The sequence below is a fragment of the Ciconia boyciana genome, chromosome 7 (genome assembly GCF_034638445.1).
Source record: "Ciconia boyciana chromosome 7, ASM3463844v1, whole genome shotgun sequence".
NCBI lineage: Eukaryota > Metazoa > Chordata > Aves > Ciconiiformes > Ciconiidae > Ciconia > Ciconia boyciana.
The window spans coordinates 56,709,611-56,724,114 of NC_132940.1; the positions used below are offsets into that span (position 1 = coordinate 56,709,611).

Below are 14,504 nucleotides of genomic sequence, written 5' to 3' on the forward strand. Positions count from 1 at the left end.
TCCCAGATACGTGAGTCTGGATGGCTTCTGTGGCTTGCAAGTCTAGGTATTACAGGTTTCTAACTGCATATGAGCTCATGTGGTGTCTTGTTGGGCAACATTCACTCGAATGCTATCAGAGCTGTAGCTACTGTTTTTTCGTATAGTAAAAGCTGTACTTGTCCTTGCGAGTTTTGCTTGGAGGGACACTCTCTAATCTGAAGAGATGCTGCCAAACTGCCTGCTTCCATATTTTTCCTGTCAGAAGGGAGGCATCACTCCTCTTCTGTAGGAAGTGCCATGTTACTGACATCTAGTGACAAAGATACCTGGTGTTCTTTGGGCTGCAGACAGGCCATGTTCCAGTGAGAGCATTTAGGATATCTTTGAAGGGTATTATGGCCGGCTTCTCCTGAGAGAGCACAATTCTGGCCTTTGAAGAGTTGAGTCTTGAGGCTGTGAAGGGTTACATCTTGAGTTCTTTGAAGCACAGATGACTGGAAATGCAGTCTGGTTTGACAGTATCTCATTTTGTTTTTATGGAATGGGAGCAATCATTAAACAAATGGGCCTTGTAAAGAAACTTCCTGTGACCCTAGTTAAGCTTTTCTTGTCTCATCCCTGCATCAGTAAATGATAAAACCAAGACTGTCTTTTGCAGCACAATATCTTGCACTGGTTTTCTAAGCTTATACTACTAAAGACCATTAAAGTACTTAAAGGCTGATCTTAGGGTTAACTGGAGGATGGACAGAAGTACAGCCTGGGGTGCCAAAATATAATTGGTCTGTATGACAGAGTCAGCTTCCCTCCTTTAGTGAATGACCTACAGAGTCAAAAGTTACGAGCAAGTCATATATTATTTTGATCTCAGTAGGAGGTTGGCAGCTCAGCTAAAAGCTTGCAGACTGAAGCACAGAATGTGAAATGCAGTTATCTGCTCTGCAGTAATAGTAGAGATAGAAACACTGGCAAGTCAGGGCACCTAGACTGTTACTGGTCTGCAGAATAGAAGCTCTTACTCAAACTGCAGTCTGTGTATCTAACCTTTTCTGTTAGAAGATTAATAGAATGGAAGTCACTGTTCAGGTTTCTAGCTCAAGAGTGAAAAGTGAGTAGAAGTTGCTTCAGACTGATTTTAAAACTGCCTTGGAAGAACTGGTAGAAATGAAAGAAGGTGTTGGGGCTGTTCAGATAAGGCTGGACTGAAAATAAGGTGGAGAGTTGTGTTAAATGCTGTTCCTGTGATGTTTTACCAGAGTAAGGGAGTTTTTCATGTTTCCCTGTGTCAGTATTTATCTCTTGTAACTCTTTAGATTGGCTATGTGCAGTATGGCATGCAGAAGTAGACTGTAGCAGAGCCTGGTAAGAGTTGAACGTGCTCCTCTTCCTGCCCACTGGTTATGGGGATTTATGGGATTGGGTTTAAAATAGGAACGGTTTCTCTGAAACTGATGGGTTTATCTCAGTAGCTCTTTAGCTCACGGTATGCCTCTTAATTAAATTATGCAGCCTGTCTTCCCCAGGATGAAGTGATTGCAGCTACTCTTGTTTAAAACCCAGTGCAGCCCATGGCCTCCTGGAAAGTGGCTAATACAGCCCTCTAAGCAAAGCTTAGATGCTTGGATTAGCTGGTGGGGTGATGACATTGTTGTAAGCCTTAAGCCTTTTGGTTTGATAATGGCTAGCGCTAGCCTGAAAAGGCTGGTTTTCTGAATAACTCCAGTTTGCCAGAGCAGCCTTACTAATCCCTCTCCTGCTTCAACTGTTGTCACTTGTCCAAGATCATACTGATTTCTGGAATGCAGAAATTGTTACAATTGGTGATTTACCCTCAGCCCTCTGGGTGAGAGCTGCAATACCTCTCCTGGTTTCTTCCTGGATGAAAACTCTAGCAGCTAATGTACCTTGAACTGCTTAGTTAGATAAGCTCATTAATGCACAGAAGTCTTACTTACTGTTAAGTCAGAACCCAAACCTTCTTTTAATAGACTACTAAATGGGTTGGTTGCTTTACGCCAGCTTATTAACTGACTTGTGATTGCTGTTTCCTAGATGTGCTGTGTAGATTAGAGAAATAAGCGTTCCTGTTTTCATTCAAACTAAGTGATGTCTGTGCTGTGGGAAACTTCTAGCCTCTTAATGGGAGTGACAAAGCCCAGAGTAGCTGGGTCTTGGGCTCACTACTGATCATCTTGTGTTTATTTGTACCCTGTACTTGATGGCACAGGCAACTTGATGAAGCTAACAGCTTGTCTCATAGTGGGGCTGTGGCCAAAATGGCTTTGCAGATGAGCAGGAGTCCCCTCAGCTCTGCTGATCAGGCCTCAGTGGCTGAGTTGGAGGTAACTGGCAGACCATGTCACATGCTTATTTTCACCCCCTATAGTGCTAGACTCTTTTCTGGAGAGGTATCTCTGTAGTGAGAATAGCACCTGCACAGCTGGCTTAGTAAAATACAGCTGATCCCAAAGGTGTGTTCTAAAATGAATGGACAAATGCACTCACTCAGTGCTATCAGGATGCTGCCAGTGCTCATCAAATCCTGAGGCTGTTGGTGCTTGGGTGGTAATGTGAAACTGTAGTTATATCGTTAGGGGCAGTGTAAGAACTCCTGTCCTTGCTGTCAGGCTGCTCCTGAGCATTTATTCTTGAGCTGCTGTGTTGCCACCACACCTCTGAAGAGAGAACATAGATGATTTGCTGAGCAGACCTGCCATGATAGCAGCCAGGCCTGGCTCAAGAGTTCAGCAGCTTCTGCCTGCACTGAACTTAGAGAAACTGGCGTGGGAGGATACAGACAACTGCATTTGCTCTTTCCTGAGGCAAAAATACCAATATACGCCCAAAGTTTATGGTGGCTCCAGTACTGTTAGGCTGTAGGCACATTGCTAATGATACATTTCCTCCAGACAGTACCTTATTCTTCTAGAGCTAGAACACGCATCTCTTGCCTGGATGTGAAGCTGCAGTTACTACAGCCGTGTTGCCTTGTACCACTGCAGAAAATTGACTAACAATTTACTGCTTTTCCTAAGCAATGAATTTGAGCATACCAGCTTTTTTTTGTTTGTTTTCATTTGTGCAAATACAGTTACAAGAGGCAGACAACTGTGTTCTGAAGTTTGTGGTGTAGGTTGAAGCTAGCACTGTTCCTGCTGGTGCAGGGAAGGATTAATGGTCTATGTGGTGTCACCTGAAAGACTTCAGGTTATGGGACCAATGTATTGGAGAAGATAACTTGTTTGAATGTCTGTATATCTGGGATTTAGGCTAGAATTCAGCTTTGTCTTTCATACCCTAATGAACAGATGACTGTGGTACTACAGTGGTGCCTTGTTACTGGTGTGATGCTATGGCTTCTCAAGGAGAGAGAGAGAGAGAGAGAGACCATGGGAGGCTAATGCACTGGATAAAGACTGGAGAATTGGTACTGTTTGCTGTGGTCTTTCTGGAAGAGTTCCTGCAGATTAAAACAAAACACCGCAGAGGGAAAAAACTATGCTTGTTAGCCCATTCCTTATGTCTGCCTTGTTTAGTCTAAGAAAGCTCTGTGCTGTATGTTGTTCATTTCTTTTTCTACAGCAATTCTAGGTCAGAATCCATGAAGAGGCAATGGAAGTGGAAGGCTGGGCTCTTACATGCTGCAGGAGGGAGCTGCTGAATCTCCACTTGCTAAATGCAGGTTTAGTACATTATCTCACTAGGTAGCTCCCAGTTCAGCCACTTGTTGCATCCCAGAACGTGTGAAACTACGGACAGCCCAGCAACAGGATCCTGCTGCCCAAGCCTGTGCTTCTGGCTGCACCCACACATTCCAAGTGTGTGGCACAGTGTAGGTCTGAAAGGGCAAAGTCTGATGGCTTTTGGAGAACCACCTGTCTTTAGGTCAGAGCATTTTCCATCTATGATAGAATTAGTGGACAAAAGCAGCTTTTGAGATACTATGCTTTATCTTCCTCTGGACTCCTTTGGTTATGGTCTGCAGCTAACCTGCTGTAGACTGGTTTCTGGGGCTTCATCTAACATGTCATGATGGTTTGAGAGAGGGATGCTCCCTAACACACATCCCCTGCGCAGCGTGAGCAGTGACATGATTTGAGATGAGTACGCCTGATTCTTTTAAGAAGGTGCACGTTACCATGTCAGTCATTGTAGGTCCAGATAATCCTGCTGCTTTTCGGTTATGTAACTACTGAAATGCATTCAAATCCGCATCCCAGCATTTCATTTTTATACATGTTCTTTTTTGTAGCTGGCTGTCTTAATGTTGTAACGTTGCTGCGGTTGCTGTAAAGGTGTATCTTAATGCTCTCATTTTCACTTGAGTGAAAAGGCATTCTGGAAAGGCATTGCCATGTAGCCTTAACTCCTAGTGGGTTTATAAGCGTGTATAAGTATGTGGTCTGTCTATGATGCTCTTCATGATCCTTTTCCATTCTATTTATGGGTTGAAATAGAAGTATATGGGAATATAAGTACTTGGCAGCAGAGTGGGAAGCGTACTGGCCTTAGGTATTTGTAGGAGCAGCATTCAGATGTTAGATCTCACTCCTACCTCAGCAGCTAGCTGCTTGAAGAATGCAGAGTGCATTGGGAGAGGACTGTTGTTCCTAAATTAAGGTGATTAGTCACCAACTGGTGTGAATTCAACATACATGTGGATCTTCTCTGTACCTTAACTAGACTGAATCCATCTATACTATAACTAGAAAACAGGGCTCTAGCTAGCAGTGCAGAGCGGGTCGCCATATGTTCAAGCTAGTGAAACAGAAGGAGCGGAGCTGCGGAGCTCTGAAAATGCAGTTGATGGACCATTAACCCTGAGGCTTCAGCTAGAGTCATCTTGGTTTCCAGGCACTTAGTGATAAACAGTTTAAGAAGCAATGGGCTTTGCCCTTAAACTGTGTCTTGCAATGAGCTATTAGCCTGAGGAAACTCAAAAACAGTGTAGGGCAAGCTCCCTAGAAAAGGCTGACTGTGGAGAGGAGCAGAATGAGTCATTGAAAGCTGTTTGAGCAATGCTGGGAAGCTTTCTGAGTCATGTCACTTATGCACAGCGAGCAGATGAACCCATCTCCTGTGGTGCATTTCTTATTCTGGGGCTTTCTGATTCCAGCAGCAGTGAGTCAGTCTCAAATTAATTTGAGCCCTGTTCCCTGCAGTTCTTAACCACTGCAAGCATTAGGATCTTTCCTTTTCAAAGCTGATCTGAAAATAAAACTATTAATTATTTAAAAACATGTGGAAGATCATACCAAGTCTGAACTGTGCCACTAAAAATCTCATTCTAGTTGCAGTGTAACCTTGAAATAGTTGAAACGAGTATCTGTGAAACTTGTACTGAAACTTGTACTGAAATGAAAATAAGCCTGCTTTGTTTTGATCCTCACTGCAGCCACTTCAAGGAGAGCTATTGTCATCTTAGAGCCATTCTTCTTGCTAAGCTTTAAGCAACTTTATTTTGCATGCTGCCCTTTGTATAGATTTCCTCTCATCTGTTCATATATCTCTGAGCTAGTCATTCCACCTCTTGAGTTTCCGTCTGTGTGGACAAGCTTCCATTAGCTGATGGAAGTAACTCTGTAGTGGGGAGGGAGCATGGTCACTCTCATCTTGTGCCTAGGAGGGATGTAATGCAAGGCTTGAGCAAAAGACTGGAATGTTGTCAGTGTTCACTGAACTTCCATCATGGGCAAACTTGGTGAAGGCTGACTGAGAGAACAGCACTGCACCAGACCGAACTTGCTGTAAGCTGTGTTGATGCTGTTGTGCTGTCTATGTGTGCTTGTGACGCTTGGAACTCTTGGAGATGCTGGACTGCAGAAATCAAGCAGAGCAAGGATGATCTGCTTATAATTGTGTAAAATACCTTGTGCACTTGAGACATCTTTGGTCCCTGATGTCATTAGATGGGAGTGCAGCAAGAGGCTTATACTGCATGTGTCCAACTACCGCAGAGACCTGACAGATAGCTGGTACAGTTGGGTTAGTAATCTAAAACTGTTTCCATGTATTCACTGTCCTTTGCCCAGGTGACTTTGCTTGGTACCTAGAAACACTTTACCAATTGTCTGATGCAAATAGAGTTAGGTAAACTGCACTTAAATGTGAATTCAGGTTTAATCTGCAGAGCTGTAGAATTGTGGGGGTTTTTTCAGGCTTGAGGAGAATCATAACTGGTATGGAGGCAAGCTGCTACTCCGTGTGAAATAATGCTGGTGCATATCTCTCAGGTATATTTGTGCTGGTAGGCTGCCATTATAAAACAAACTGGCAGAATGGTTCTGATCCTGTGGCTAAATCTGTAGTAAGTGAAACTATCACCTCAGGTGTTAACCAGGGGTGCACAAAGCACAGAGCCAGTCCCTTTCTGACTTTGAGCAAGTTGTTCAATATCAAGTTGCATTACCAGTGTGGCACAGCTAGTATGCATCAGCTGGTTGGTGGCACATCTCTCCGCATGCTCCTGTTTTGTAGCAAATGAGGATTTGCAGTAAGAGCAATCGTCCTGGTCAGTATCATGGTGGGGGCTATGTGTGTAGATATGAGGGTATTCAGAGTAGTAAGGGCAAGGTAGGTCAAAAATGGCATAGGGGTGCAGTGATGGGAGTATAAAATGGCACACCAAATTAAAGGTACATAAATGTACAATGGTGCATATAGCAGGTAGGTGGATTAGGGAGCAAAGGCAATTCTAGCTTCACCTGTAATGTGGTTAATCACCTTGAAGACCGAATTCAGTGTGATCTAGGAGTTATGATAGATGATGAAATTGTTAGCTTCTTGCTGAGTGGTGGCTTAAAAATGTAAGTCAAATATCGAGAGCCACTAGGAAAAGATCAAAGCAGGATATGTATGATTGTCTGTATCATGGTTTGCTTACATCTTGAATAACTTGTGCAGTTTTGCGATCACTTCCAGAAGGAAAATATTTAGAGGAAGGCACTGAAAAAGACCAAAGCATAAAGCGGTTTCCTTGTGAAGAGCAACTGAGTAAGGTGGGAACATCTCATTCTGGAAAAGGGGCAGTGAAGGCAGTGGATAAGAGCTGCAAAATCCTGAGTGGCCTGGAGATAGAGTATGGGGACTAGTTCTTAATTGCTTCTTCCTGCACTTGAACTGGAGGCCATTAAACAAAGCTGGGGGAAGGAAGAAAAAGCAGGCTTTTCTTAAAACACCCTCCTTGCTTAAAACAAAAAGGAGCGTGTCTTATACAGTGGTTATAAAACTGTTCACTTTTTTTTTCTGCCATGGGATGCTGCTGATGCAGAGGTTCGAGAGGAAACTATATATTTTAGAGAAACAAAATATTTGTATTCCAAAATATTCTAAAATATTTTAGAGGAAAATATTTGGAAACAAATATTTTAGAGATCCATTAAGAGTTCTAAAATAAAAAAGCCATTGCAGGGGGATCTCCTGGGGAGCGTTTTCTTGACCTGTCCTTACTGTTGTCTGACTGTCCCTTCATTGCCAACGTCGGAGACAAGACACTGAGCTAACAGATCTGCAGTATGAACCAATGTGGCTCTCAAATGTGCAAGTGAAGCTGGTTAGGTTAGGAGCTAACTGTGCGTGGAAGGTTTGAAGCCTGAACTCAGTTCCCAGTGTATTTGTATAAGGAGGAAGCCTAGTGTATCTTTGCATTGACAAAATAATTTTTTAAAGACTAAAAGCACTTGAATCATGCTGTATCTGCTCTCCATCTAACACATTTTTACTGATATGTGAGATAAGCAAGCAGTTGACTCTGCTGCCTAGTACTGTGATGCAATTAAAAATGCTGATATTTTTGCCTGTAACTTAAGTGAAGCTATTACGGAATATTTTCCAACCTAACATATAAGAAAGCATAGCCTCATTATCTCAATCAACATTTAAAGTTTGTAGATCTTCCTAAGAGAAGGCTTTTAGTTTCCAACACAAAGCTTGATCATCAGTCTTCTACATGTCTTATAGTAATGTAGTAAATATTCAAATCAAGGCTTTTTCAGAAAGTGATTGGCTTGTCATGCTAGCAAGAGGCTTTGTCTTGTATATGCTGTGTGTCTGATCCTGTTGCTCATCAAAGCAGATGTTTCCTTTATGCTAAAAATAGGGAAACAAATAACTTAAGCAGCATTAAAACCCAAGAGGGAGATTATTTCTTTTTTTTTAAGACTAGGATGTGCTTTCTAGGAATCTTCTGGAAAGGGTTTGTAGGATTCGTATGATCCAGCTTTGACCAGTTGCGTAAGCTTCCAGGAGACTATTCTATACAGCGTAAGTCTTAAAGAGGATGCAGAAACTCTTCTTCACCTTTGGTAGGAATAGTCCATATCTGAATGTGGAAGCCAGCACTGTAGCAGTCTGAAAAGACATCCTTGTCTCTTATGTGGAATGAAAAAATACTAAGTAGGAAAGAATTTCCTAGAGCGGGCAACAAGTTGCTTTCATTGTCATAATGGTTCTCTTTTTTTTTTAATAATTTGGCCCGTGTGAATGACCTTTCAAATGTGTTTGAATTACAGCTTCAGCATCTGCCAGATTTGTTGGGCAACTGTATTGAAATGGATGTTCTCCATGTTTTGGGTTCTAGCCCTGCACGTTACCTTTTAGTGGCCTCCTGCGTGCCTGTTAGGGCTGTGTGTGTTTTGTGTAAGTAGTCATGAGTCTGTGGTACAGCCACTTCCTTAAATTTGAGAACCTGGTTTTATTCTGTTGACCAACGAGGTTGTCTCTGTCTTCTGGTGTGGGGATGCTGGCCTTGCTGCCAGCTACATCATGTAGCCTCTGTCCCCCTACGTGGGACAGTGAGCAGCTACAGAAGGCTTTTCCCACTCTGTAACTACATGGGTATCTCAAGACTGTGCTGCCTCTGTCTTAATAGGTTTGGTTACAGAGACTTATCCTGGAAGTAAATGAAATACTTGTATCCTGAAGTGATAAAGTGTCACTAATGGGAATGGAAGAAAAACATACTTGAAAGCCTTTTCTGTGCTAGATGGAGTCTCAGACATCTAAGAATGTTGATGACAGTGCCGCATGAAGCCACTGACAAGTGGCAGGACGCAGCCTGTTAATAGCCAGAGACGTTCAACCAGCAGAATGTGGGAGTAAAAGCCAGGAAGCTCACTATTGAGCTTTGGGAAAGCTGCTCATCTGTCTGTTTCTCACTATTTTGACTTAACTGACTTTTTGATTATTTTTTTCCTTTTTCCTTTTAATGAGCTGAAGCAGCCATCTGGTAGCTGAAGACCCATAGCAGAGAAGTATGTGTAACGTTACTCTTTGAGGAGTCATTAGGTGTAGCTAAAAATGTTGGTGTAAAGGCTTATGAGATTTAAAGTTTCTTTTTTGTCTTTCTGAAATTAAAAGCAATGGCTGCACTATAAATTTTATTGTAGCACAGAACTCGCGTCTGCAGTAGTTCCTTCAAATAGGCAGCTGCTTTAGGCTCTTGAACATAACTTTTAGAGGATGTGTTACCCTTAACACTCCAGGCTTCTACCCTGGAAGTCCTTTTGTCCCTCTGATGTGCGTATTGCTTTTGTATTCTTTTTTTTTCTGACCTTTGAGATGATCTGAGGCCAGGTCATTCTAACTTAATTTTTGCTGTGTTCCTGAAGAAACACATATCGGTTCACTGTCAGCATCTGTCTAGGCAAGCCTCTCCCTATCCTTTCCACCCACCCCAGACAAGTGGGTGTAGGCTAACCCACCCTAACAGCAGTATGGAGATGGTTGGTTATCTAATGCTCTGCAGTGCCAAAGCTGAGAGATACCTATGTGATCATCCCAAGACCTAGTCATGAGGCTTGCCCTGTCTGTACTGCTCTTCTCTGGGCTAAGCCAACCAAGCAGTTGCTAGGGTGGGTATTATGACTTAAACCTAAGTGAATAGGAATGCATATGGCTACAGGAATGGGATCTGGTAAAGTAGCTGTGTATCTAAAAAAATAAAAAATAAAATCAAACTGTCTCCTGCCTCAGTAATGTCTGCCAGCTTTTTAGTTCTCTTCAAAACAATCTTCTTTTGAAGAAAGAGAAGATTAGCAGTTTAAGACAATAACTTCTGAGGCACTAGCCCCCAATTAAAGTGGCTTATGGTGGAGATCTCCCACTCCAATGGCACCTTGTGGCCAGGCTGCTTTCCACTGGGACTCTGAAGTGTTACTCGGTGCTGCTGCTAGGGATCAGCAAATGCTGTAACATTGCTACATAAAAATTATTTTTGAACAAGCACCCCAGATGCCTAAGATCAAGTATCTTACCTTAAGTAACTAGGATGACCCCATTCCTCTGATCACCTTTTATGCTGTATCCATACATCTTGAATGCAAGATGCTAGAAATTAGGTCTGAGGACTCTCGCTGAAGATATCAATTCCAAGCTGTTCCCAAGATGTATTGTAGCAGTTCCCCATCACCCTTTGCTTCATTAAACCAGTGAACTGCTTTTGGTCCCACAGCTGCACTGTTGCTGGTATGTGGATAAGAAATACTCTGAATGAGCTGTTGTCTGAAAAGCTTACCTGGCTAATGACAACTGCTAGCTCTCTGTATCTGTATTAATACAGCCCGTACTACTCAGCAGCTATGATCCCAAGCAGATCTGTGTTGAATTTTGTCAAGATGCTGCTTAAATAATCCTTATCTGCAAACGTAATGGTTAGAAAGGTTTAATTACTGGACCAACTAGATCAATGGTTGCTACTGTGTAATCACTTTGTCTAAGTTCAGCAGTCTTCCTAGGCTTTTGTAAAAGCAGTAATAAACCAAGGTGTACTTGCTGCTAAGAACCCTTGCGATACAGTGATAGGCTTGGTGACATCTCAAACACTTGTGTGAACTGCATGCAAAAAGCCTAACTAAGAATTGAATCTGATTTGCATCTTGGTCATTGGAGAGATAGACACTTTATAGTAGAAATAAAGAGTCTTTGATTTGCTTGTAGTTCAGGCCTGTGTTTCTTCTCACATTCAGGGGATAGGCCAGATACTATTAATACCTGAGGCTTGATCCATCCATGCTGATGAATAGAATGAGAAGTAAGCCTGCATCTATTTCAGTGCTAACTTTAATCTTCAGTCCTGGCTACAAATTGCAGTCACGTTCAGAGCCTCATGTGTTATAGGATGCACAGTAGCTGTATGTACTCACCTGGACCTAAGCTTTTGAGTTGCTTCAGACAAGCTCAGGAAGTCACTCAGCTAGGCTTCTATCAGGATTCCTGCAGTGGCTTCTTGGGTCTGGAGCAAAGCTGTTGGTTCCTGCTGGGCTTCCTCATTGAGTCTGTGTTATCGTGTGCCTCAGAGGGGCAGTTCTGTAGCAAACATGAGGGAATGCTGATCTGGAGAGACTGGCGTGTAGTTAGGGGCGTAGGTCTGTCATGGTACATATGGTCTGTACTGTGCATTGGAAACACACACACTTTTCCATATAAAATCCCAGCAGATCAAAAAGTATAATCTGTAACTGCAGCCATAAGGCTACTTCCCTCCTCTCCAGAATAAAACACTGTTTCTAATAGTCCTTTATAAGTAAGCTCTGTACTCTCCAGGATGTAAGCATGAGGCAGTCAGTTGCTTCCAGCATCCGAGCCGCTCCTGAGTCACTGGCTGCCCTACTGGGCCTCAGCTATGTGCTAGCCTGGCCAGATGTAACAAGATAAATTAGGTGAAGTAACCCACACCATCAGACTTTCAGGAATCTCTCTGAGCATGCCCTCCACTTTGCAGTCTGCTGAAGTTCATTACTCCTGTGGCATCACGATGTGTGCTATCAGGTCCTCACCACCACAGGTATTGTAAGAATTGTCTTCTGGTTGAGGATGTGTGTGACAAAAGGTGTCTGTGCCCTGGCTAGTAGCCAGCAGGTGTCAAAGTCTGTGCGTGCTGTACTGCTTGTTGCCATACAGCCTACTGATATATGCCCTCTCTTGCTTCAGGTCTTAAGCAACATGGGAAGAGAAGACTAAAGTTCCATCATGATCGGAGGCTTATTCATCTATAATCACAAAGGAGAGGTTTTAATCTCTCGAGTCTACCGGGATGACATTGGGTAAGTGCTTCTGTTGCATCCCTGGTCTTTGCATTTCTGTCTCATTTTGGTGCAGACAACAACCCAGAGCTGCTTTGTTCTGCATTAGCTGTGCATGCATCTAAGACTGCAACTCAACTTGCTGCTCTAGGCTTAGTTCGGGAAAAAAAGTTTAAGCCCTGGTCACCTACAGAGGGTAGTAAAGGATGGCCTGCAGGCAAACCTGGGACTTTATTTTGGGTAGTAGAGATCTAGCTGTTACTCCAAATGCTTCAGCAACATGGACTGCTACTGTAGGAGTCTAACAGCCTCACTGTAACCAGTAAAACTTTATGGGAGCAGTAGTGTGGGAACTGCCTGCCATGCACTATAACCAGGGCTCTGAATTAGTTTCAAACCCGGATGTGTAGCATCAAGTACAGGCATGCAGAAGACTGTCTGTGGTCTTGGAAAGTTATGTCTGCAAGCGGTCTCATAGTAACCACAGCTGTACACTTAAAGCTGGCATTCTGTCCCCCAGCTTTGTATGGCAGCCTTGTATGTGAAAAGCTTACATTCATTGGGTAATTAAAGTTGTGGGAAGCACGGAAAGCCTTCAGTAGATTGCAGGTGTCTCGTTGCACTTCACACAAGTGTTACGATGCGCAGTTAGACTGGATCTGCACAATCGTTAGGCTGCTAGTTCCCAGAAGGGACCTTACTAAAAATTTGGTGTCTTTTAGGCAGTGGATAGTGCTGTAAGGAACCTGATATCAAGTGATGGTGCTGCTTGGACTGAAAACCTTAAGTGACTTGCAAAATACTACTCTTCATAGTGGGTTTTCATTGGTGTTAGGCATTAGGTGGAAGTTAGTAGTTGAAGTTAACAGAGTCAAAACATAGCTAATGGAAGCAGAGCTGTGGTAGGTGTTAATTCAAAGTCCAGTAAGAGAGATCCTTCTGGCCAGTTTAGGAAAAAATAGTTTATACCAGGTCTCCACAACAAATAGTGGTAGGATGTGCTGTGAAGTAACTTGTTGCCATCATTTACAAAAAACTGTCAAGCCAGTCTGCCTTCAGAGTGCTCTAGTGTGAAGAGTGTGTCCCTTCTGGTTATGCATTGTCTGGTGGAGGTCAAAAGTTGAGGTAGAACTAGTAGCTAGTCAAGGGTTGCACTGTTTCGTTGATGGAGTAGCAGTCAACACAGTGTCTGTAATAAGGCTTCACCTAATGAGCTTTAAATCTCTTGGCTTGTTCTAAGTCAACTAAGGCAGAGTAAAGTAGCTGTTCTGCAGTTGACTAAATTATTCCAGGACTTCCACACAGAGCTGAGCCAAGGAATCATTGTATTTATGAAGCAGAAAACTGCTGGCTACAAAGTTTTGCCTCTCCTCTGCTGTACTAACTCATTTCAGTCTTGAATACTTGTTAGCTGAAGCTCTTCGGAGCAATTCATATGCCAGATCTGACTTTGTAAAGTTCCCCTGATGAATAGGTATCGCAGTGACTGAGCCAAGCCAGTCTGGATTATAGATAAATTTTGAGAATGTGTTGGGGGGGGGGCGGGCGGGCTAGGGACACTGTTAACTGCAGTTTCTGGCAAAAATACTTTTTTTTTTGTGGCTTGCAAACTTAAAGCACTTAAAGATAGGATTGTGCTTGAACTGATGTTTATTCAAGAAGGCCTTTTAATTTAAAGGGCATTCTGGCTGTCGAGATGTAAACTGGGGAGTGAAGTAGTTATTTTTAATGTAGTGATCTTCTGTAGCTTTTTATCATGGCTCATTCCTCTTGTAAAGTGAGTGACTTGTGTTCAGTATGTGATAAAGTACTTCCTGCCAGCTGGCCAGGCAAAACTAGAAAATGGGATTTCCTGCCTGATCCTGTCTTAACTTTTTCATGTGGCAAAAGGTGCCAAAAATATTCAAGTGTTTTCTCTAGGATGTCAGGAGCCAGTGTTCCCTTGAGTGAAATCCTCCATTCAGTTCTTGTGAAAGTCTTGTGACTTAGGTGGAGCTGGTGCTGGCTATTAAACAAGCTTGCTCCACGAGGTGTTGGATTCCTTCTGAAACAGGCCTTCAAACCCAGTTTGGAATTTTTTTAGGTGTGTAACCTTATAAAACAAGTTGTCTTAAAATGGCTATGTCTCATCTTGTGGTGTAATCAAGTAACTGAGAATCTTCAGCTCTATAGCAAGCAAGTGGAGTTGGATATCTGCTGTTTTCTATTCTGAACACTAGCATCAGTACCAGGTCTACTTAAAAGCTTTTAGTATCCTAACCTTCAGAGGGAGGTAGAGAAAGGAATAGTCATGATACTGTAGCTTGTACTCAACTCTGTAGGAGTTCTGTCTGTAACCAAACAACCAGATGATAGATTTCTAGAACGTTATACAGTTTTTAATTCCTAAAGGATAGATCTGAAGTACTGAGGGCTGAGCCCATCCAGCTTGTTGGGAGGTAGGTTGAATGGGAAATCAGCATAGCTGCTGCCTGTCTTCATGCGGGCTCTGAGTGATTCACC

At 42.8% G+C, this 14,504-nt stretch overlaps 1 protein-coding gene across 2 annotated transcripts in view; it reads left to right on the forward strand.

Annotated features, from left to right (window-relative positions):
• AP2M1 (adaptor related protein complex 2 subunit mu 1) overlaps window positions 1–14,504 on the forward strand; it is a 32,631-nt gene that overhangs the window by 1,120 nt on the left and 17,007 nt on the right. Inside the window, exons 1-2 of one of the 2 annotated variants that reach the window (XM_072867808.1) lie at window positions 3,845–3,867; window positions 11,911–12,023. In XM_072867808.1, the coding sequence (XP_072723909.1) occupies window positions 11,950–12,023 (74 nt within the window). In that variant the 5' untranslated portion in view covers window positions 3,845–3,867; window positions 11,911–11,949. Of the gene's footprint in view, window positions 1–3,844; window positions 3,868–11,910; window positions 12,024–14,504 lie in introns of those variants that run through there. The other variant, XM_072867807.1, reaches the window with a different exon arrangement.